The sequence below is a fragment of the Clupea harengus genome, chromosome 2, assembly GCF_900700415.2.
Source record: "Clupea harengus chromosome 2, Ch_v2.0.2, whole genome shotgun sequence".
Classification (NCBI taxonomy): Eukaryota; Metazoa; Chordata; class Actinopteri; order Clupeiformes; family Clupeidae; genus Clupea; species Clupea harengus.
In genome coordinates this window covers 9,227,414-9,253,213 of record NC_045153.1, presented here as the reverse complement: position 1 = coordinate 9,253,213, position 25,800 = coordinate 9,227,414, and the positions used below count along the sequence as shown (strand labels likewise).

General features: G+C 45.9%; 1 protein-coding gene across 1 annotated transcript; it reads left to right on the top strand.

Annotated features, from left to right (window-relative positions):
• The first annotated feature begins 1,693 nt into the window (after positions 1 to 1,693).
• On the top strand, positions 1,694 to 25,800 carry LOC105912663 (UPF0524 protein C3orf70 homolog B-like). Its single transcript, XM_012841645.3, has 3 exons — positions 1,694 to 2,460; positions 2,689 to 2,971; positions 23,387 to 25,800. The coding sequence occupies exons 2-3, from the start codon at positions 2,788 to 2,790 to the stop codon at positions 24,070 to 24,072; spliced, it is 870 nt and encodes a 289-aa protein (XP_012697099.2). The 5' UTR covers positions 1,694 to 2,460; positions 2,689 to 2,787; the 3' UTR covers positions 24,073 to 25,800.

The following is a 25,800-nucleotide window of genomic DNA, read 5'->3' as shown; positions in this document are numbered from 1 at the left end:
GTCTGTGTCTATCTGCATGAGTAGAAACCAAGGAATGAGGAATCATGTGAAGAGACCGACTTGTGCATCAGGGCCACATCAGGACCACATCACAGCCACACAAGGGCCACATCACAGCCACATAAGGGCCACATCACAGCCACATCGAGGGCCACATCACAGCCACATAAGGGCCACATCACAGCCACATCAAGGGCCACATCACAGCCACATCAAGGGCCACATCACAGCCACATCAGGGCCACATCAGGGCCACACAAGGGCCACATCACAGCCACACAAGGGCCACATAAGGGCCACATAAGGGCCACATCAGGGCCACATCAGGGCCACATCAGGGCCACATCACAGCCACACAAGGGCCACATCAGGGCCACATCAGGGCCACATAAGGGCCACATCAGGGCCACATCAGGGCCACATAAGGGCCACATAAGGGCCACCTCAGGGCCACATCAGGGCCACATAAGGTCACATTCTGGTCCTGATCTGCTCCACATTGAGCAGCTGTCCTGGAAAGGCACAAGTGAGGACACCCGGCCAAGTGAGGAAACGGTCAAGTCGACTAGGACATATTTACAAGCGCATCCTCTGCAATCTGACGTACTGATCACAGCAGAATACCCCCCCCCCCCCCACCCACCTCATGGTTCAGTACGTATAAAAATTATGCACATAAATAACGCATAAACTTTCCACCCTCGCCTATCATCATATTTTATTCAGGGCCTCCACACTCTGGATGGGTTCGTGGCACTGGTGAGATGTATTTTTAGGCCCTTCACCTGAGCTTCTTCGTCAGCCACACGCAACGGAGGATGGGGGAGAATAACATTGGAATAAATCTGAGAAGGTCGTTCTTAATTCAATATCTAATTCCAATTTTCTCACGGCGGTAGGGGTTTAGGGCCCAGTGGTGGCGAGTGTGTTTTGTGTGTGTGTGTGTGTGTGTGTATGTATGTGTGTGTGTGTGTGTGTGTGTGTGTGTATGTGGGTGTATGTATGTGTGTGTGTGTGTGCGTGTGTGTGTGTGTGTGTGTGTGTGTGTGTGTGTGTGTGTGTGTGTGTGTGTGCGCGTGTGCGTGTGTGTGTGTGTGTGCGCATGCGTCCGAATGCCTGGGTGTGTGTGTGTGTGTGTGTGTGTGTGTGTGTGCCAGTGTAGAAGGGGTGGTATCATTAGCACTATGTCCCAGTGGCATATGCCTCACCCTGCTGCCAGGATGAATTTCTCTGACATCTCTCCGTCGCGATGGAAGCAGATGCCCAACGCCTGCACAGCAGCACAGCCTTCCAGCAGCTGCTGACTCAGCAACTGTCAGCAAGCACGCCGGCACCGAGCGGGAGTTCGGGGTGCTACGCTGCCCATCCATAACGGGCGCAACCTCAGTGCCCTCGGCCTGGCCTCATCCCCGGATGAAGACGTTCTTAAGCCATCTGCGGCAGGAGAGGGAAGCGTTTTGACGTCAGTAATCATCATTTAATGAAAGCAGATTGTGAATTGCTCCAGGCCTAGTTACCTACGTTTATCATATTCCTGCAATTAATTTTGAACGGAGAGCTGTTGAGCCGTTGTTGAGACAAAATGTCTTTTCGTTGTTTTTTATTGCGCAATCAATATTTTTTGGTTATTACATTAAAGTCAATTTGTTTATTGCTTTAGGAACTATTAAATCAGTTCCCTTAGCTCCCAGGTCTGGCTATCGGCAATTTAATTAAATGCCATTAAACATGCACGTCTCTCTCGGTGAACTGTAACTAGATTAACTTTCCGTGTGGGAGAGGAAGAGAACAGCGGCGTGAAATGAAGCATGTAAATTCATACGCTGCCCTCTCACACAGCTGTGTCTCTAGCAATTATCAAGAACTGACAATATATAACCCCTGTCAGTGCGCACTTTCCCGTGTGTGAAATACTGAATGACGTTTTATAAATATCCCCGATAGAGAGGCAGGGGCTCGTAGTATGTGGGGGCACAGCGCGACCTACCGGGGAGCGCCTTCGATCTGCTGTGAGCCAGTTGTGGGAGACGCACTGGATGCGAGTGTCCAGTCAGTTTAGCGTCAAGCTGAGTGGCATTCAGTCGAAGGCTGTCGCCAGACGTGCAGCTCTGCCGACTGCTGCGTTTGAAATTTGGCATTGCCTAAGAAACTCTAAGCATTGCGATTGTTTGCACAAGGGTGAGTCCTGAACAGGGTGCCTGTACCTTCAGGAAATATAGACTTTTGTCTCTGTGTGATATGCAGAAGTATTGTCTTTTTCTTCGCTCTGTGGACCTCTCCGTGGTGGTGGTGAAATATCAGTGTCGAAATGGTTTAATGAAGCATCGCGTCGGCATTGATAGGACCAGGGTTCCCGTCTTTGTGAAGTTCAGAGCAGATGTTTGAACTGGGGGAGCGGCAGAAACAATCCAGCACGGAACTCCGCGCCGTCTTTTTTGCATGGAACGAGCCATCAGTGGGGTAAGATGGATGAGAAGAGATGGGGATTTATGTAGCGTTGGGTCTACATTATTATTAGACTTTATTGCTGTTGTAGCGGACTTCAGATTTACATTGTACCTGACTATAAGAGGAACATGTCATGTCAATGGAATACTTAAAAACATAGGGTTTACGACGCATGAAATTGACATTTGTCACTTCGTTGTCTTATTGTTGTCGTTGAGCTTTTGTTTTCTTGTTCTCCAGGGACTTCAGCAGTCATGTAGAGAACAGTATGTAACGACTGTGAATACGGATGCACGCCTTTCCTCAACTTATCTGATTTGAGGATTTTAAAAGAAAGATATGGCCTCGTCGGGGGCGCAGAAGACTCCGAAGAACGAGAAGTTGGACGAAGCGCAAGCCCTGGCCAAGAGCTACGCTGGCCGACCAGACTTCCTTCCGTGCGACGGCCTCTCGATTTGCGCCACGCACAGCCACGGCAAGTGCTTCAAACTGCACTGGTGTTGCCACCTCGGATGGTGTCACTGTAAGTAGATTCAGCTTTGATTGATTCAGACTACTGTTTATTCAGTATGGACTCTCTGAGGAGACACCCTTGAGTGAAAGATAACGGATGCAGCTGCGCTGGCTACTGATGCAGATTAGACAGCAATTAAAACAGTGGTTATTCAGAGCACGTTTATTGTGTCAGTGTTCCCGGCCTGTGTAGCTGTAGTAAATGTGCTCCCAACAATCAATGGACTGTCATTATTAACATTCACATAAAAAAGGCTGGTCATTATGCAGAAGCATGTAATAAAAGAGATGTTTTTTTTTGTTTGCGACACTTCATTAAATTGAGGGTAGGCTATTTCTGCCGTTACAGTTTCGTACAAATGTAGACCTCACGCTTGCTCTGGCCTGTTTCTAATTATTTTTTTGTTATCAAAGTCTATTCACTTGGTTGAACTTTATGCACTTTCAAAGTACATTTTCGAAGCATGAAAGTGGAAAAGTAAATTTCATGCATGTTGTGTTTCCTTTCAACTCTATATCTTAAAGATAAACCCATTCAGATGCTGGATCAGCCTGTACTTCTAGACCCACGCCCTATTAGACAGCTACATAATATTTCAATAGAACCTGCTTCTATAGACTGTGACTGGGTCAGCTGTTTTCTTTTCACCCCCCACCCCCCCTGCCCTTGTGTGGGCCTCAAAGTGCATAGTCTGTGGCCAGCTCATCCGGGCTTAGCGAGAGGATGTGTTTTGTATGCCAGTGGATGTGGCAGTAATCCTCCAGAGCATAGCGCAGCCCCTACCTGCGCCCGCCTCTCAGAGAGGCAGTCGTGGCCCAGACTCATCTCACGGTCATCAGAGGCAGAGCTTGGCCGTGACAGGGCTCCAATCTCCTGCGGATCACGGCTTTAGTGGGAGCCAGAGCACTGACATTCAACCCCAAATGATGTGAAGTGTCCTTATGATCTCTCTCTCTCTCTCTCTCTCTCTCACTCTCTCTCTCTCTCTCTCTCTCTCTCCCTCTCTCTCTCTCTCTCTCTCTCTCTATATATATATATATATTAATTTACATATATATATATATATATATATATATACACATACACACACACACATACACACTTACATATACATATCATACATATATACATACATACATATATATATACGTATAGACTGTTGTCCATATATATATATATGAGTATAGTACTCTAAGTTGCTATTGAATAAAAACAGTGTCCGCTAAATGACTAAAGTAAATGCACTTTAATATTTGGGCTTTGGGTGAAGCTTAGGGCTAGGTTGGTTTAATGTGTTTAATGTGTATCGATATACAGTGAGAGGAACATAAGAGTGTTTACTACGTACTTCAGTACATCGTAATAAGGATGTACGTAATATTATATAAGGATATATAATAAGGATATTATTCTGTTGTATGTCAGTATGACAAAAAGGCTGGATTTGGGCTAGATCAGGGCTAGATTAGGACTAGATTAGGACTAGATCAGTTTTAGACCTGCAGTCTGCTCTCTGGCCATCTGGCTTCTTCTGTAGGGATTGGGGCACCAGAATGCATCTGGTTTAGTGAAGTCTTGGTGGAGCCTACTCTCACATCCACACGTGAGGACTGTAGTTCCACGTTGGTGGAATGAACTACCTAGCACTACCAGAGCAGGGGCGTCCCTCTCTACCTTTAAGAAGCTTTTGAAGACCCAACTCTTCAGAGAGCACTTCCCGTCCTAACTGGCACTTCAACTAGTGCGTAACTTGCAATTACAGCAGTTACATTTCTGCACTTCTTTTTATTTTTATTTCATTTTGTTATATTTCTTATGTAAAGTAGTATTTATTGTTACACCAGGTTCTATTGCTCGTAGCTTGACTATTCTCTCCCTTGTACGTCGCTTTTGACAAAAGCGTCTGCTAAATGACTAAATGTAAAATGTGAATGGTCTTAACAGTGAGAGCGCTGTCTGTCTGGTTTACGTGAAGGAATAAAACATCGGTTATCGAGTCACACACAGACACACAGCAAGGCTTGAAAAACTAGGACATATCTCAGTGATGGGGGTGACTGACTGCCGTTTGACCAGACTCTTATAATTGCTGCGATTATTTTTTCAAATGCTGCTGCTGCTGCTGGTGCTGTGGGTGTGTGTTTTTGATCTGTATGAAAATGTGTCAATTTGTTTCGTCAGAGGTTGACCTACTATTATGGTCTTTGACGATTTCTGACTGACACCTTCTTATTATGTGTTTTTTTCCTTTGCTATCTTGCTCTTAGGCAAGTCAGACATCATTACAATGCGAGGAGAAAAACAAAGGGAATTTGGTACAACTTTATTCTGTCTTGTAAAACTTTATTCTGTCTTGTAAAACACCCCTTTCTGTTTTGGAAGTCGTTTTGGACAAAGACAACTGCTCTCAAAGTGCTTTTCTCTCAATTTCCTAAAAAAAAACCTCAGCGTTGTCAGCTAATGATGACACTAATCACTCTTCCGATTAGCCTCCTTACCAAAATAGTTTTCCCAAACTCTCGGCCCTAATGGTCAGCTTACCATTGATTGCGGACGGCTTGTGTTGTCCCCCCCCCCCTCATCATCTGCTCCCCACTGATTTCCAATCAGCTATGGAGCTTGTCTGGGCTACGGGAATAAATTAAACAGATTTAATTGCCCCGGTCTACAGCTGGTGCGAGGAAGCACGGCGACTCTCTCATTACCGTAAATTAGCCCTCTTTAGTGCCCTGCCAATATGTCATGTCTGAAGCAAGCATGTCGTGCAAATTAGTGTGGGCTGGGTCGGCTCCAGACACACAGGCCCGGCTGGCTTGGGCCCGGTGGCACCATGCTGGGCTCGGGCAGGGCAAGGTTAACGCAGATGGTTGGCCGGAGGTTCTTTAGCGGCTCCAGAGAGGAACCTAGGGTTCCGAGTAGGTTCCGTGCAAGGTTCTGGCTGTGTAGGGTTAACGCAGATGGTTGGCCGGAGGTTCTTTAGCGGCTCCAGAAAGGAACCTAGGGTTCCGAGTAGGTTCCGTGCAAGGTTCTGTCTGGGTAGGGTTAGTGCAGATAGTGGACCAGCGGCCCCTCAGGAGATTTAGAGAAAAATGACGTGAATGAAGTCACTTGTGTTAGAGAAAGGGTATTGAAATAAACAAAATGGTTCAGATAAGGTACGTTGTGTGCATTGTAATTTGTGTCACAAAAGTTATTTACATCCCAAAAAAATTGGTTGTTCTGTAATGGCGGAAAGTTTAGAAAAAATGCTATGCTCTTGGGTTAAAGTTTAACTTAGAACCTTGAAAGAGTATCTCATTTTCTCAGGAGACTCCATTAAGGTTCACTGAGTAAGCCTTTCAGGTTCTAGACTACTAAGAGAACCTTACCGGCTCTAAAGAGGAACCTTTGGCCCCGGTGGCTCCATGTGGGGCTCAGACTGGCTAGGCAGGGGCTGTGTGTAATAATAATAATAATAATAAAACTTTATTTATATAGCACCTTTCATGCAAAAGAATGCAGCTCAAAGTGCTTTACAGCAAATACATAATATGCACAAAGAAATGACATGCACATAAAAATAGACATCAAAGAAACATAACAAAGATATAGTGCAAAAAATAAATAAATTATAATTATAATTATAGAGATATATTTAATCCAACCCCTTAATATCACCAGTAGAGATTTAAATTAAATCGTGTAAACGGTGTATTTAGCTTATCTTCTCGGGAGACCCCATGAAGGACCAGTATGGAACACTTCCCTAGAACCCTTCAAGGGCTCAAACCCCATACTGTTTCTGAGAAGGAAATCGTAGCACAGGATTCTGTTGTGTGAGCATATGAAGGAAATCTTGTCAATTGTCAGATGCCAGAATTGTATTTTGGGTCACCTGCAATCATGTCTATTTGTTACACACCATTGTCATGTCTCTCTCAATTCATCTAATCATAAAAGAAACTTCAACAATTAAGAGATGAATCACTGACGGCGCCAGAAACATCAGATATCACGTTGCTTCTTGTCTTCTACTCGATCATCTTAAGAATTGCAGCTGCCACTTCTCTGAATGGACTCCCACCCCCCTACATTTTATATTTCTGAGTAGCAACATGAGCTTTCTAATTGTTTGGGGCGGCGGGCGGTTTGCTCTTGGCGCTCACGCCTAATTGTGACAAAGCGCTGGTGAGACACTCTTCTAGATCTTACCGCTCATTTGTCTTCATTTGTGTCAACAGCGAGATGCCCTGCAGAAGCTCCTCAGGCTTGTCAGTATCGATCTGCGCTCCCGTTGTCCATCTCACCCCCACACCATACCTGTTCACTTTTTCTGAGCTTTCACAAACAAATAGGTGCTCTGCCGTCATTCTTTGAATTTCAATTTATATCAGTTAAATCATCCCATATGTAGAATCATTTGTTTTAAGTGACTTGGGAAGACTCTTATGATAGGATTGGGATATGGGCAAGCATATTTTGAATGCCAATTCAATCGGCCCATGTGTTTTTCCATCATTTTATATTATGGTCTACACTCTTATGTGTGTGTGTGTGGACTGTGACACAGGCAAGCTCAAGTCTGATTTAGACATTGTAGCAGGTAACATGAGTTATAACTTATGTGGATGAAAATGCCTTCTTATTTGCTAAATAAATGGTGATATTAAGAGACAACCCCTTCTGCCTTATAACATACGTATGGACAATGGAGGAATGGTGGGCAAGCGTTTATTATTGTGCTTTTGCAACAGTGGTTTGAACAACATATTGCACTTTTCAAATTCTCACAAGCTCCAGTGAGCGAGCCGTCGCCTTACAGATGTTCCCTCCTTCTACCTCACAGCCGAGTGGGAATGGTGAGACAGACAACACAAGTCTTCCGGTTCTCGCCTGCGCGGTTCCTTCTCGTGTCTGTGCGGAACCATCTGTCGTCTGCAAGAGAGGACCTGTGACAGTGATTGGGACAGATTTTCACAGGGCAAAATCTCTGGTTCCACAGCTGAAAATGAGAAAGAGACAGGTTTACTTAAGTTAAAGGAGGCTTAATTAACTAGAGGGCCTTCACTGCACAGACAAGACTCTGGTCCTGTGTGACTGATGAGGGTGTGTGTGTGTGTGTGTGTGTGTGTGTGTGTGTGTGTATGATAGCGAACAAAGAACATATCTGTGTATGTATTCAGCCTTTAGGTGGTGTGTGTGTGTGTGTGAGAGAGAGAGAGATAGAGAGAGAGAGAGAGAGGGAGAGAGTCATTTTTAGCCACGTGTGCTGTGTGTGTGTGTGTGTCTAGCAGTGTTAAAGTGAATAAGTGTGAAGAGCACTGATGTGTGTGTGTGTGTCTTCGAGAGTGGGTGCATAAATATGAGTGTGTATATGTGTGAATCTTTTTCTGAGAATATGTATGTGATGGCAAAAAATATGTGTGTGTGTGTGTGTGTGTGTGTGTGTGTGTGTGTGTGTGTGTGTGTGTGTGTGTGTGTATAAGTGTATCTGTTTGCATTTATGAGTATGCATCTCTCTGTGTGCCTGTGTGTGAGTGTGTGTGGGTCTGTATGTGTGTGTGTGTCTGTGTGCGTGTGTGTCTGTGTTTTCGTGTGTGTGTGTGTGCCTATCCTTGAATGTACACGCACACACCCACACACACACACACACACACACACACGCAGACCCCCACACACACTCTCACACACACACAGACCCTCACACACACACACACAGAGACAGACTGGACTTCAGTGGAGTGAGAGGAGGAGGAGGAGGAGGAGGGGTGCTGCTGGGCTCTGGTGTTTTGGCTGGCTGCCCTCAGCTCCAGCTGTCAAGCGCTGATTTCCTCTGCGGGCTCTGGCTGCGAGATCCGGCCCGCTTTTGTTGGACAGATTTGAGAACACACACACACACAAAAAAAACGGATGGATGGGAACACGCAGAACTGAGCGCCGAGCCAACGGGTGGAACCCCACCCCGGTTCTCCGTGCCTGCGGGGGAAATACTCACAGAACGGTTATCATTTTTATTTAGACGCTCATTTATTCTCAGCCCATTTGAAAGCACACAAACTGAACACGCTGTTCAGATAACTGAGGGCTCGTTGGCAGAGCAGCAGCCCCAGATATAAGGAATGGGGGAGAGGGAAATATGAACTACTATTTATTGAGTTCAGATATAAGCACCTACGGGAGAATCGGCGCACACAGCCCATAATATGCTGAGGTTATCAGCTCCTCAACCAGTGTTTTTGTGGGAATGGCAATGTTTTATCTAGCAGTTTATGTGTTCATGTGTGGGTTGTGAATATGTTGATGTTTTATCTATCAATAATTTATAATTTTCTGTGTTTTACTTTAACCTATTTGATATGAGGTATAATATGGGACCACATTTATACTTTTATAGATGTGTTATACGTTTTTCGGCTGTTCTGTTATAGATTTGCTCTGTCTGCTAAGCAGGACTTAAAGGGAGAGGCGGGGGGGGGGGGGGCAGTGAACACAGTCCTATATTTTCCATTGGGGCTTTTCTAGAATTTTTGGTTGACAGTGGAGATTAGACAGGAAGTGAGTGATGCGAGAAATGACCTTGGGCTAGACTCAGACCTCAGTCCTCAGTCCGTAGGTAGTAGACCCATATATGGTATGGGTTTCTGATGCTAGGGCTCCCCCATACACAGGCCTACATATATGCCCAGGCTCAGGGCACTGGCTGCCTCATCAGTGCTCCTCTGCTATGCCGATTTGTCAGACATAAAATAAACTGCATATTTCTTTATCTTTAACCGCAATAAGACTGACTGCAAGTATGTGGAATGCTGTCATGGTAAGTGAAAAGTGAAAAGTTCCCTCGACGGCAGTAATCTTCCACTCTGATATATATAAGGAGCTGAGGTAATGGGATGCACTCAGCCCTACATATCATACTTAGGCTTAATCCAGGAAGAGTACTGCCATTGTTCTGTCTTTATGTGTTATCTAGAGGACATAACATAGCTAGATAGGTGTGTATTGTTTACCTAGATGGGACTGGACATTTCTGGAGTGCTCTGGGGTGTATTAAGCAAGCAGTAGTCTCAGGTATGAGGAATAATATAAAGAACACTATTTGTTCTGCTGCGCTTAGATATACGCACCCAGGGCTGAGAGCTGAAAAGCACTCAGTCCTACTTGCTCAAGTCGAGGCCAGTGATCTTGCCGCCATTGTTCTGTATATTTCTACGTACGAGATATAAAGGAAGTATGTTTGTTTATTTTTAATCTGGTTGGGACTGGAAATGTTTGGAGTGCTTCTATGACATCTGAATTGAGTTTAATTTAGCACACTGGCAGTAGCCCCAGATATGAGGCGTGATGTAGAAGGAACTATGGATGTGAACTACGGTTCTGGTTCCGTAACATCGAGATACCTAAGGACCTAAGGACCTAAGAGCTTAAGTTACTGTAAATGCATACAGTCCAATGTGAAGCCAGTAGGAGTTTCACTGCGCCCTGTCAGTATGTGAATGTTTTATGTAGAGGACATGAAATAACTAGGAGTGTGCTTCTTGTTAACCTAGTTGGGACTGGACATATTTGGGGAGCTCCTGAGACAATGGAGAATTCATCAGCTCGTCTCAGATATGAGGAATGATCCGGAGGGAATTATGGGTCGGATCGGTTCTGGTACAGTGAGATATAAGCACCTGGGGGAGTACAGTGCACACACTCCTAGATAATAAGCTTAGATGTAGGCCAGTAGCAGTCTTACTGTGTGTGTGTGTAATGCAAACAAATACTGTGTAAGACCCATCTGTGTAGGCTGCATGGGCCCTATTCAAATGCTGAAGATGGTTGGCAGAAACGTCTTATTTTGCCTGAGCGAGTTGTTTTAAACTGCAGTGAGAAATTAAACTTTCCGCAAAGGCGTGTATATAGGCGTGGTGACATTTTCTTCTCTGACAGGGGACATTTCAGTACACCAATCACAGACCATCACCGCACAAGTCTGATTTATCTAAAGTTCATGTTCTCTTTATTGAAAGTGTAGCCTAATATTTCTATATATTTTGTTATTAGCAAGGAAGTAGGAACAAATCTGTGATGGGTTAATCACCACACCGTAGTTGGCTGTGCTATTGTGGAGAGGAGTGAAAATAGCCTACTAAGAAAACCTGGGTTTATATTCCTTTTATTTCCATAGAGAGTAGAGCTGGGCTGGGTTCCCAAAAAGCACACAGTAAGCCTCAGTCCTTCGTCGAATTCGTCTCATAAATCATAACACCATTTCGGAGCGTTTCCCGAAAGCATCGTAACTTAAGTACTACTTGAAAAAGGCTTAGACGGCTTAGGACTTCTGGACCACTGGGGTCACCGGCAGGACATACAGGGAAATTACAACTAACAATACATTTATCAACGGTATGTTCCCGTCCTTTATATTTATTGTTGTCAATAGGGCTGAACGATTAATTGCATTTGCGATTTAATCGCGATGTGATAGAACGCGATTTTCTAACCGCAACGTTCGCGATTACATTTTGCACACAGTGTTTAAAAAGTGCATGCCTAGTGTTTATACTTAAAATGACTTTTTTTTAAATTACTGAAATGCACAGTGGCAAAGCCACCGATTTGTTGTTCTTGTTTCTGTAATGAGCAGTTAAATAAAAATGTAAAATGTGGGAAAGAATATTTTACACTAAATGTATCTAATATTGTGTTGGTCATATTTAAATCATTCATTACGTTTTGTTGGGAAAAAAAGAGGATAAAAAAAAAAAATCGCATATTAAATCGCAATCGCAATATTTTGGTAAAAAATCGCAATTAGATTATTTTCCCAAATCGTTCAGCCCTAGTTGTCAATCAGCTTTTAGCTTTTAAAAAAAATATTATTTTAAGCAGAAAAAATACGATTACACTATGGACACATCTTTGGGAAAGTTATGCAATGAGACATGATCACGAGTTCATGAGTTAGTGATTCAATTTCTCTGAGCTTTTTGCTTGTTGCTCTGAGCTCTGGGCTTTAATGAAGGGGCATACTGGACCTTCAGCAGGGCCTCGGCCTAGCCCACAGACCGGTACAGAAACTGGAAGAGATTAGGGGGAAAGGTCCGTTAGAGAAAATGAATGGATAAGAGCGAGAATTAATGGCGAGAGTGGAGTAACGAACATATAGCCTACAAAATCCAACATATATTTACTTATTTCCTCATTATCTTCCTCGACCTCTTCCTCATCCTCAAATTCCTTCTTCGAGGATTTCCCAAATTCCTTCTTCGAGGATTCCTTCTTTGAGGATTCCCCACTCTTGCTCGGGCAGCATGCCACTCACCCTAGGATGCTTGCAAGGGGCAAAGAGCAGGTCTGACAAGCTACAACTATGTATCAATGAATTGAATTGTTTTGAAGGACAGAAGAAGCACTAAGGTTTCTTCCTGGCGAACACTGTCCAGAACCCAGTGTGAGATTGCCATCCTCTTACATTGTTCGAAGGGATTGCTCGACAATGCTATTGGTCTGCTTTAACCAAAGCTTTCGCTAATTAATATCGGTATGGCTCTGCCCACTTAATGCCTTTGACCACACCTTTAGCGCTCGCTCGGCCCACTTAATGCCTTTGACCACACCTTTACCGCTGGCTCTGCCCACTTAATGCCTTTGACCACACCTTTAGCGCCTGCTCTGCCCACTTATTGCCTTTGACCACACCTTTATCGCTCGCTCTGCAGCATGTCCATTGTTATGCAACAGTTTGCACAATCCCCATTTCCAACAGCCATTTTCGCCATTAAAATAGGGTAGGGCCCCATGTGTGTGTGTATGTGTGTGTGTGTGTGAAAGAGAGAAAAAGAGAGAGACATAGAGAGAGAGAGTGAGATAGAGACAGGTTTTGGAATAGCCTCGTCTCAGAAAAATGTGCCTGAGGTAAAGTTGGCAGTTGGCATTGCATCGTGTTTTGTTTCTGTGAACTCTGCTATACCCCCCCCCCCCCCATCGTCCTCACCATCCCCCCACCCATCCTCCTCCTCCTCTCTCAGATCCCGGTTCCTGCCGGTGTTGGTGGGTGCAAATGATACATGCGGTGCTGTTTCGGTTCCCCGCCTGTTCTCCAGGGGCGTTCCACTCAGATGCAGCTGCTTCTGGTGAAACGAGTAGACAGATTTCTCCCCAGCCCCTTCCCCCCTCCCGCTCCCCCCCCCCCCTTCCCTCCTCTAGTGATATGAGATATGCACCCCTGTCCCCCCCCCCCCTTCCCCATCTCTAGTGATATGAGATATGCACCCCTGTTCCCGAGCTTCTGCTGCTCCCGTGGAAAATATAAACTCGCCAAAACCACAACGCAGACGTGAGCATCATACTCTGCAGAGAAAAAGCAGCACAGTTGTAGCCCGTGTTTGGAAACTCTTAGGACTGATACCTGATTTGCCTTGTAATGAAGCTAATTGCATTCTGAGCGGTGAATCCGTATTGTGGTGGTATCGCATTAATAACATACCACATGGGGATACAAGCTCCGAAGTAATTCTTAACATATTTTCAGTGGTTGTTTCTTATAAAACACAAGAATCCAAACATGAGGGATGTTGGCTCCTTCCTAACCAACAAGCTTTGCAACTATATGATCAACCATCAACTCTCCCAGCCAACATTCCTTCATTTTGTCCTCACAGGGCTTCCGTACCCCTTGCTGCTTCCACTGCTGTTAGATTGCCTCTCTCCACCAGAGCCGTTCTCATTGAGCTGTGCTGTGTGTCCCCAGGCGGTTGTTAGGATGTATATGAAGCCATTACTCTGAATTGCTGGGCGATGGCAACAAGCTAATGAATGTCAGTGCAGCGGAGATTCATGTCGGGGAGCCAGAAGCCAAGGGAGGGCGTTATTGCCTCCTATAGCCCTAGTGGCATTTAGATGGAGACACTTCCAGTCGCTCGCTTCACCATAGATATACACCCACCGCACCCCACCGCACCGCACCCCACCGCACCGCACCGCACCACACCCACCGCACCGCACCGCACAGCACCACACAGCAGTGGGGCCTCACGCTGTTAGGAAGCTGTTTTTCTTTTTTTTTATTTCACAGATAAATAATTTATGGAGCACTGACCTCCTAAGTACAGGAGAATAAACACATCAGGCGAGTCAAACGGCCCTGCCTGCAGAGCAGCCCAGGGTGGAACGGCTGCTTAACCCCCATACAACAAGCTGAGATGGACTCTTCTGCTTAACCCTTATACAACAAGCTGAGATGGACTGTCTTCTGCTTAACCCCTATACAACAAGCTGAGATGGACTGTCTTCTGCTTAACCCCCATACAACAAGCTGAGATGGACTGTCTTCTGCTTAAGCCTTATACAACAAGCTGAGATGGACTGTCTTCTGCTTAAGCCTTATACAACAAGCTGAGATGGACTGTCTTCTGCTTAACCCCTATACAACAAGCTGAGATGGACTCTTCTGCTTAACCCCCATACAACAAGCTGAGATGGACTGTCTTCTGCTTAACCCCTATACAACAAGCTGAGATGGACTGTCTTCTGCTTAACCCTTATACAACAAGCTGAGATGGACTGTCTTCTGCTTAACCCTTATACAACAAGCTGAGATGGACTGTCTTCTGCTTAAGCCTTATACAACAAGCTGAGATGGACTGACTTCTGCTTAAGCCTTATACAACAAGCTGAGATGGACTTTCTTCTGCTTAACCCCCATACAACAAGCTGAGATGGACTGTCTTCTGCTTAAGCCTTATACAACAAGCTGAGATGGACTGACTTCTGCTTAAGCCTTATACAACAAGCTGAGATGGACTGTCTTCTGCTTAACCCCCATACAACAAGCTGAGATGGACTGTCTTCTGCTTAACCCCTATACAACAAGCTGAGATGGACTGTCTTCTGCTTAACCCCCATACAACAAGCTGAGATGGACTGTCTTCTGCTTAACCCCCATACAACAAGCTGAGATGGACTGTCTTCTGCTTAAGCCTTATACAACAAGCTGAGATGGACTGTCTTCTGCTTAAGCCTTATACAACAAGCTGAGATGGACTGTCTTCTGCTTAAGCCTTATACAACAAGCTGAGATGGACTGTCTTCTGCTTAACCCCTATACAACAAGCTGAGATGGACTGTCTTCTGCTTAAGCCTTATACAACAAGCTGAGATGGACTGTCTTCTGCTTAAGCCTTATACAACAAGCTGAGATGGACTGTCTTCTGCTTAAGCCTTATACAACAAGCTGAGATGGACTGTCTTCTGCTTAACCCTTATACAACAAGCTGAGATGGACTCTTCTGCTTAACCCTTATACAACAAGCTGAGATGGACTGTCTTCTGCTTAACCCCTATACAACAAGCTGAGATGGACTGTCTTCTGCTTAACCCCCATACAACAAGCTGAGATGGACTGTCTTCTGCTTAAGCCTTATACAACAAGCTGAGATGGACTGTCTTCTGCTTAAGCCTTATACAACAAGCTGAGATGGACTGTCTTCTGCTTAACCCCTATACAACAAGCTGAGATGGACTCTTCTGCTTAACCCCCATACAACAAGCTGAGATGGACTGTCTTCTGCTTAACCCCTATACAACAAGCTGAGATGGACTGTCTTCTGCTTAACCCTTATACAACAAGCTGAGATGGACTGTCTTCTGCTTAACCCTTATACAACAAGCTGAGATGGACTGTCTTCTGCTTAAGCCTTATACAACAAGCTGAGATGGACTGACTTCTGCTTAAGCCTTATACAACAAGCTGAGATGGACTTTCTTCTGCTTAACCCCCATACAACAAGCTGAGATGGACTGTCTTCTGCTTAAGCCTTATACAACAAGCTGAGATGGACTGACTTCTGCTTAAGCCTTATACAACAAGCTGAGATGGACTGTCTTCTGCTTAACCCCCATACAACAAGCTGAGATGGACTGTCTTCTGCTTAACCCCTATACAACAAGCTGAGATGGACTGTCTTCTGCTTAACCCCCATACAACAAGCTGAGATGGACTGTCTTCTGCTTAACCCCCATACAACAAGCTGAGATGGACTGTCTTCTGCTTAAGCCTTATACAACAAGCTGAGATGGACTGTCTTCTGCTTAAGCCTTATACAACAAGCTGAGATGGACTGTCTTCTGCTTAAGCCTTATACAACAAGCTGAGATGGACTGTCTTCTGCTTAACCCCTATACAACAAGCTGAGATGGACTGTCTTCTGCTTAAGCCTTATACAACAAGCTGAGATGGACTGTCTTCTGCTTAAGCCTTATACAACAAGCTGAGATGGACTGTCTTCTGCTTAAGCCTTATACAACAAGCTGAGATGGACTGTCTTCTGCTTAACCCTTATACAACAAGCTGAGATGAACTCTTCTGCTTAAGCCTTATACAACAAGCTGAGATGGACTCTTCTGCTTAACCCCCATACAACAAGCTGAGATGGACTGTCTTCTGCTTAAGCCTTATACAACAAGCTGAGATGGACTGTCTTCTGCTTAAGCCTTATACAACAAGCTGAGATGGACTGTCTTCTGCTTAACCCCCATACAACAAGCTGAGATGGACTGTCTTCTGCTTAAGCCTTATACAACAAGCTGAGATGGACTGTCTTCTGCTTAACCCCCATACAACAAGCTGAGATGGACTGTCTTCTGCTTAAGCCTTATACAACAAGCTGAGATGGACTGTCTTCTGCTTAAGCCTTATACAACAAGCTGAGATGGACTGTCTTCTGCTTAAGCCTTATACAACAAGCTGAGATGGACTGTCTTCTGCTTAAGCCTTATACAACAAGCTGAGATGGACTGTCTTCTGCTTAACCCCCATACAACAAGCTGAGATGGACTGTCTTCTGCTTAACCCTTATACAACAAGCTGAGATGGACTGTCTTCTGCTTAACCCCCATACAACAAGCTGAGATGGACTGTCTTCTGCTTAAGCCTTATACAACAAGCTGAGATGGACTGTCTTCTGCTTAAGCCTTATACAACAAGCTGAGATGGACTGTCTTCTGCTTAAGCCTTATACAACAAGCTGAGATGGACTGTCTTCTGCTTAACCCCCATACAACAAGCTGAGATGGACTGTCTTCTGCTTAACCCTTATACAACAAGCTGAGATGGACTGTCTTCTGCTTAACCCCTATACAACAAGCTGAGATGGACTGTCTTCTGCTTAACCCTTATACAACAAGCTGAGATGGACTGTCTTCTGCTTAACCCCCATACAACAAGCTGAGATGGACTGTCTTCTGCTTAACCCTTATACAACAAGCTGAGATGGACTGTCTTCTGCTTAACCCCCATACAACAAGCTGAGATGGACCATCTTCTGCTTTCTTTCACTGCTCTGTCCCACTTCCAATGATGAGCCCTATTCACAGTCTACTATTGTACTAGTGTGTTATTACTGGACATCTGTAATTAACAGACAACCTGATGCACTCACTATGACCCCCCCATGACCCCAACCTACTTCACAACTTCTTGAAACGTGCTAATGTGAAAAGTATGCTGTACTTGTTAATGAATTGAGTATGCACTACATAGTACCCAAAGTAGTCATAGTACCCAGCTTCTCATACCATCACACATTACCAACCCAAACCCCAAACCTCACCCTAAGAACACTGTACACTAAGTAAACTTGCTATTTGAGTATGAACTGCATAGCACTCGAGGGCACTTCCTTTAATGCATGGCCAGCGTCTCTTTGCCCCTGTGAAGGGCTGGGGTTGAGTGGCTGTTTGGTGGCTGGCAGGGCTGGGGGGGTGAGTGGCTGTTTGGTGGCTGGCAGGGCTGGGTTGGTGAGTGGCTGTTTGGTGGCTGGCAGGGCTGGGTTGGTGAGTGGCTGTTTGGCCCTGTGCAGGGCTGGGGTGGTGAGTGGCTGTTTGGCCCTGTGCAGGGCTGAGGTGGTGAGTGGCTGTTTGGTGGCTGGCAGGGCTGGGTTGGTGAGTGGCTGTTTGGCCCTGTGCAGGGATGGGGTGGTGACGGTCGACCTTGAATAATCCCTCAGCTGTATGAGGGGGAAGGGGGAGCGGAGAGACCTAGAAAGACTAATTCTCCATCACCGTGACGGATAAAGCGGCAGTGGGCTTGTGCATTATTCATGTGTGTGTATGTGTGTGAAAGAGGGTTGGAGCGAGTTAGAAACGGTGACAGGCTGTGACAGTGTATCTGTGTGTGTCTGTGTGTGTGTATGTGTGTCCCCGTGTGTGTGTTTGTGTTTGTACTGTCTGGCATTATATATGCGTGTTTGGAAATGGTGGGGTCTATTTGTGCATGTGATGGCGGTACAAATGAGTGTGTGTGTGTGTGTGTGTGTGTGTGTGTGTGTGTGTGTGTGTGCGTGAGTGCGTGTGTGTGTGTGTAGTGCAGTTTTATTCCTTTCGGTTTTGTTCAGTTTTGTTTGTGTCAGTACAGTGGCGTGTGAGTCTTTATGGTCACTTCTCCTGGTGTCCCCGTGTGGTTTGTGTCAGTACAGTGGCGCGTGCGTCTCTATGGTCACTTCTCACTTCTCCTGCCCACCTCCCTCTAGGCTGATCAGACATGAGAAAAACCCTCCTTTCCCCAACACTGCACTTATTCATCCATACAAAGGAACTCCTGCTGCAGCAACTCTATCAAAACCTCACACAGTCTCTGCAGCATGGCCATGTTTTCCCCCAGCACAGGTTCACATCAGTGCAATAGGTTCCCCATTATCAATCAATCAATCAATCAATTTAATCTTATATAGCGCTTCTCTAAATACCCGAAGTCGCTTTACAGAGTCCAGAGTCCAGTAATCATTCATACACAGTCATACCGGTGGTGGTAAGCTACATCAGTGTAGTTCCACGTTGGTGGAATGAACTACCCAGCACTACCAGAGCAGGGGCGTCCCTCTCTACCTTTAAGAAGCTCTTGAAGACCCAACTCTTCAGAGAGCACTTCCCGTCCTAACTGGCACTTCGACTAGTGCGTAACTTGCAATTACAGCAGTTACATTTCTGCACTTCTTTCTTTCTTTTTTATTTCATTTTGTTATATTTCTTATGTAAAGTAGTATTTATTTATTGTTACACCAGGTTCTATTGCTCGTAGCTTGAATATTCTCTCCCTTGTACGTCGCTTTGGACAAAAGCGTCTGCTAAATGACTAAATGTAAATGTAAATGTAAATCAGTAGCCACAGCTGCCCTGGGGCAGACTGACAGAAGCGTGGCTGCCAATCAGCGCCTACGGCCCCTCCGACCACCACCAACACGAGATTAGTGCAATAGGTTCCCCATCAGTGCGATGAAAGGGGTAACCCCACCCCTACTGAGGGGCCGGCAGATACACACGAAAGGATGCAGCAGGGGCCAGTCCTGAATTAAACAAAGAAATAAATGTGTATGTGTACTTGTGTGTATACAAACACATACGTAAATATATATATGTCTGTGTGTGAGTGTGATTGTGTGTGTGTGTGTGTGTGTGTGTGTCTGTGTGTGTGTGTGTGTGTGTGTGTGTGAGTGTGTGTGTGTGTGTGTGTGTGTGTGTGTGTGTGTGTGTGTGTGTGTGTGAGTGTGTGTGAGTGTGCGTGATTGTATATGTGTGTTCCCCGTGTGTGTGTGTGTGTGTGTGTGTGTGTGTGTGTGTGTGTGTGTGTGTGTGTGTGTGTGTGAGTGTGTGTGTGTGTGAGTGAGTGAGTGTGCGTGATTGTTTACGTGTGTTCCCGCGTGTGTGTACGTGTGTTCCCGCGTGTGTGTGTGTGCACAGAGCGTACCCACTAGCTGCAGATGTGTTGTGGCACATAGCTGAGCGGAGCTGGTCTGAGTGGAGGGTATGGAGGGGAAGGGGATTAGAGTCGGCCGTGTGACCTGATCTGGCCTCCAGTCTGGCAGCTGGGCCTGCCCACCTCCTCCCACCTCCTCCCACCCCAGGATTTACTGCAGCCCTGGGGCTGCCACCACCATTGCACAGGACGACAGAACAGAGGGAGACAGAGAGGGAGAGGGGGGAGGGAGAGAGAGACACACACAAACACAAACACACACACACACACAAACACACACACACATATATACTGTATGACATACATGCAGACACACACACACATACACACATGCATTCACACCCACACAGTTATGAGCACACACAAACCTACACTCACACACACACACATTTATACCGAATGCATCAGACAAACACGCAGAGACCCACACATACTCTCTCTCTCTCTCACTCACACACACACACACACACACACACACACACACAGGGTCACTACACTCTGGATTCTCATTAGAGAAGTGTGTAGACAAGCAGAGATGCAGATGCAAACTCACACACACAAACTCAATCACTCACACACACAAACCTACACCCGTCACCCCCAATCTCCCTGGCTGTCAATCATCCTGTCAGTCGTCCTGTCTCTGCCCTCCCTGCTGAGACCCTGGAACAAATCCGTTCAGGACAAAAATAAGTGTTTACAGAACACTTCCTGTTTTAAAAGTAAGAGCAGCCCAGAGTGCAAACATAGTGAGGGAAATACAGTATGGTGACTTTTTCTGAACATGCTGCAAGATTTGGGTTGCAGGTAACACCTGTCCAGGTTATTAGGAGTCGGAAGAAGAGGCTGTAATTGACTGTTTCATGGTGTCATACACACAACCTAACAGACAAATACAAACACACGGTTGGTGCACGCATACACACACACACACACACACACATACACACACACACACACACACACACACACACACACACACACGGGTCTACACGCATGCACAGAGAAAATAGAGGTACAGTCTTTAGCCTCATGTTCATCTTTCATTTTTCTCTCTTCCATCTCTTTCTTTGTCTCCATCTCTCTCTCTGTCTCTCTCTCTCACAAACACACACACACACACACACACACACACACAGGGTCGCTACACTCTGGATTGTGTGAAGTGCTTAGACAAGAAGAGACGCAGACACAAACTCACACATCTGTCTATCTTTCTGTCTCTCTCTGTCTCTCCCTCTCTGTTTATCTCTCTGTCTCTCTCTCCCTGTCTATCTCACACACACACACACACACGCACACACACACATACTCCTGTTACCTCCATGTCTAGCATTCTCTGGTGTTTGGTATTGCTCTGCATCGGACCATGCTAATACAGAGATGTATTGGGAGATGTTGTTCTTAGTTTACAACTCCACATAAAAGCACATCATTAATTCCGCCGAAGCTCCCGTAAGAACCCATTTATTTCCTGTGCTGCTGCCTTCAAATGAAATGGCAAGAGACCTTTGTGGCTATAAACAATATTTGCAGGTCTACTGAAGTGAGTACAACATAGTTGCCCTTTGAAGAAATGGGGTTTGGTTTGTGATTGATGACTTACGGTATGTGTGTAGTGAATGATGGGGACTTACAGGGTTTTGGTATAAATGCCACTTTAGGTTTTAATTACACTACCAGGACATGCTGAGAACCTGGTGACAGCTACCATGGATCTAGCTGTAACGTGTGTGTGTGGGTGTTTGTGTGTGTGTGTGTGGGTGTTTGTGTGTGTGTATGTGTGTGTGTGTGTGTGAGGTCAGAGGACACTTGACTGTGTGTGTTCCATCCCTGGTGGACTCTCCACCACGAACCCTGACACGCACACACACAGGCACACGCACGCACACACACACACACACACACACGCGCGAACACACACGCACGCACACACACTGAACGGCACTTCAAAGTAGCTCTCTGCAACTCCCTGACACAAAGTGGCAGGCTGGATGGTTCTGCTGAAGCAGGGGCTCTTCAGGAGAAAGCTCCACTCGGGAAGGATGATTAAACGGAGACAGAATCCAGGCAAAAGTCGACGCTCAAACAGAATCCAGGCAAAAGTCGACGCTCAAACAGACCCAAGCCGGATCTGTTCATCAGTCACTGACTATCTGGCAGGAGATGGCAATGCACTCCGGCTAGAGGCAATCAGCGCGAAACTATTAAGTATCATTGAGCCAAAGGCTGTTTATCTTGTATGGATTAGTCTCTGCGTTTGGCTGTGGTTTGAGAGAGCTCCTGGAGATTCTGTATTGACAGAAACATTAAAGATTACCCTGGCTTAGCTTTCACAGTGCAGGTTTACACTTAGACTAAAGAAGTACTAACAGTCTAGGCCATTTTAACAGTAGAGTCTGTTTTTTATTCAGACGGTGAATAAAGACGGTGAAGAGTTACACAATAGATTTTAGAATATCTCTATATAAAGATTTTTTTCCCACAGTGTTTTATTCAGTTGAATTATTAATAGCCTGGCTGGGGCTTAGTTGCAATGCTGCGTTTTTCTGTTCTGGTCGCCGGTCCAGATGCAAGCCCAGGGGAACCGCTTGGACAGAACCGACCAAGTGTTCCCTGCGACACTCTTTGGGAACCCTGAAAGAATGGGTCCTGATATAAATAAGGAGCTCTCGCTGATGTCGGAAGCTGAAGCACAACAGGGCCTAAAAAGACGAGGAAATGCCTCTGTCCTTTACACCATAGACATATGTCTATGCTTTACACAGTCATTTCCCAGCAGCCCACGGGGCAGAGAGAGAGAGAGAGAGACAGCGAGAGTGTGGTTACATGGCTTTCAGATTTGACTAAACCGATGTATTTCATTTTTATGGAAGAATAACAAAACAGCATTTCCAATTCAGAAAGAACACGTGAACGCCTCTTAGCGCTCCCATTGTCTGTGTGCTCGATGTTATTCATATCACCGCCTCGGAGAGCTTTTTCTCTGCACCACTTTGCAACAAAGCTCCTGGTTGAAGAGGGAGGTATAGCAGACATCTTAATGGTCAATCATCCAGCATCACGTTGGCGCCTCTCAAACAATTACGCTAGACGGGAATCCCAGGTGTCTCTTTTAAAAGACTTCCTTTGATGCTCGCTATTAATGCCAAGTGCTCTAGAAGTCTTATAAGTTGTTTGTTGGAGCCATTGTGGAGACTTTTAAAACTTCATTGTGCAGTGTGCCACGTCTGCTTTGAGTCTTTGTATTAGAAGTGCCCCTGATGTATTCGTGCCATTAAAATCAGTTGTAATTACTCATTATCTAACGCTCAGGTGACTAAAATAATCTCATGGTTCATCCACCCTCATTCTAAATGATTGATGCCCCATTTGAATGAACCTGGTCTGGTGACTCTGAGTCCCTACAAGATGCTTTAAAAAGAAAACTTTGATGAACGGATGATGTGGTATTTTTGTACACCAACAATAAATAACATGTCATGAGATATATATTTAGCAGCATTATATCTGTATATGAAATACCTATTCACATACATATGTAGCATGTTGTAGTGCATAGATAGATATACATAAATGTATTGCTCTGATTAATATTGTACTGATTGTGATAGTGCTGATGTTGGCATGCATAGTAAAAGTGAGTTCCTGACTGTGTGTGTGTGTGTGTGTGTGTGTGTGTGTGTGTGTGTGTGTGTGTGTGTGTGCAGGTAAATATGTGTACCAGCCGATGACGAGGGTGGGCCAGCTCCCCAGCACCGCAGTGCCTCCAGGTCCGTCCGAACCCACCGACACCATCTCCCTCTCCATCTCCCTGACGGAGCGCTTCCTACGCATCGCCCCCTGGTTCCTGCCCCCGCCGTGCCCCGACTCACCCCGCTACTGCGTGATCTCCGACCTCTTCATCGACGACTACGTCGTCAAGCGCATCAACGGCAAGATGTGCTACGTGCAGAGGCCGCCGCCGCCCATGATGCCTGTAGCTCCACCCCCTATCCAGCCACACCCCCGGCCCCCCACTCCCCCTCCCTCTCAGCCGCAGCCTCAGCCACCTTGCCCAGCCTATCGGATTGCTCAGGAGGAAGCCCCGCCCCTCGGGCCGCCCCCACAGAGCTGCACTCCAGTGGAGAAAGCCAAAGGGCCCAAAATGGACCACTGCTCCTCCCCCTCGACCTCAGAGGATTCTGGAATCAACGCGATTGGGGGGAACTTCTTGGAGTCGTGCGAGGAAGACTCGTGCGAGGAGGAAGAGGTGGGGGAGGGGGTGGGAGAGGAGGATGAGCTGAGCTCGGACGGGAAGTCCAGCCCAACCAGCTGGGACCAGGACGAGTGCTCACTCCTCTCCCCCTCCAAGTCCCTGGTGGAGATCATAGAGAACATTGAAACCACTGTGTGACTCGAGTCATATTCCCACTTGCGTCGAAAGCCGTGATTTCGCTAACATTATGCCATGTTGGTGCTATGTGGGAATAGGAGCAAGTGTCGGTTTGCCATGATCGATGGCTAACTGGGAATGGTAATTTGTAATCTATTCCAGATTGTTTTTATCTGGCGGATTTCATATGTGAAAGTGGTCAAGACTCTCTGTGTCACACAACTCCTCACAATCAAACCAGATCTCCTTTCCATACAAAGGATCTTTTACTGGCTGAAAAGGGTTCTGGTTAGGAAAGGGATTTTTTTAAAGCTTCAAACTGCTCCAAAGTTGATAGCCAAATGGTTCCAAAAAGTATCTTACATTAGACAATTTTAAGAGGAACCTTAAAAGGGGACAAACAAGAGAACCTTTTTTTAAGAGTGCGCCACCCCTGTGTCTTTCTCTCTCACGGTTGTTTATCCTTTGCTGTTGCCACCGATGTTTCTGCGAGGACAACTAAACAAGCAGGACCTAAAGGCACCTCTGTTTGCAGTGCACTTGTCCGCTCGCATTCGGTTGGACATGGCTGACCAGAAGGCACTGTTAGCGTAGCCACGGCTAACTCAGGGGTGGGATCCAGCATGGATGTGGTCCAGAGCCCAGCTGGCCTCCTTCTCACTTCCCCTGAGCCTTTGGATCTCGTGCATGGCTTGTCAGATGGTAGAGGACGACGAGCATGGCTGTTCACTTTTATACAAAAGCACAAGAAAACACAAAAACAAAATCACAAATCACCAGTCACCTGCACGCTAAGGGGCTCACAGCAGAAGACCAAATCATAGTGCTAGCCTGTCACTATTGTACACTTTCCTTAATGTGGGGATCACACCGAATATAATGAAGCGGCAGCAGCAAAGCCTAAATGAATGCTCAGACCATAATTATATTAAAAAAAATAAAAAAAATAAAGAAATGCCTGTAAGGAATCTTACTGCTTTGATTGGTCAGACTGTCTGAAATGTCACTAGGACACATTAAACTGACATTGATGAGCATTGCGTCACGCTCTGGAAGTTGAACCAAGTTCAACTCAAATCAACGCTCTGCTCCCCATGTCATTAGCGTAAGGCTAGCCACATCAACGGCTCCGCTGCCGAACCGTAGCAAGCAATAGAAAATCTGTCACTTTTACTGCCGCTACTAGTGGTCGGTGCGATCCCCACCTCAAAAGGTTCTGGTCCAGACCCACCAGAACTGGTTCGAGAATCAGAACCCGGCAGGAGTTAGGTGCTCTTCGGGTTCCTAGATGAACCTTAGGTGCTCTTCGGGGTTCCTTTTGAAAAAGTTCAGAATGGCTGAGTGGAACCATGATATTTCAGTGGGAGTCAATCTAATGCATACTTTACATGCTTGCTAAGTGCAACCTGACAGAAACACGAGAAGGAGGAAGAGGGAGTGAACAGATGCTGTGAGACAGATAGAGAGAGAGAGAGAGAAGAGGAAGGAAGCGAGGAAGGAAGAGAGATAAGGCAAGCCAGTACACAAAGCACACATGAGAGGCAAAGGCTGAGCATTGAAGCCGCTGTCATTAGCTCCTCAGCGTGGGGTGTTTAAATCATGCATGAGAGCAGCATTAAGGCCCACCAGGGCGAGGTGGCCAACAGCAGCGCACAGAGCTCAAGAGTGTCCCTGTCATTGCCCCTCACCACGACCCATTAAGGGCAAAATCCCAGTACTGCCCAGCTACACAGGTTACATCGCCTGCTG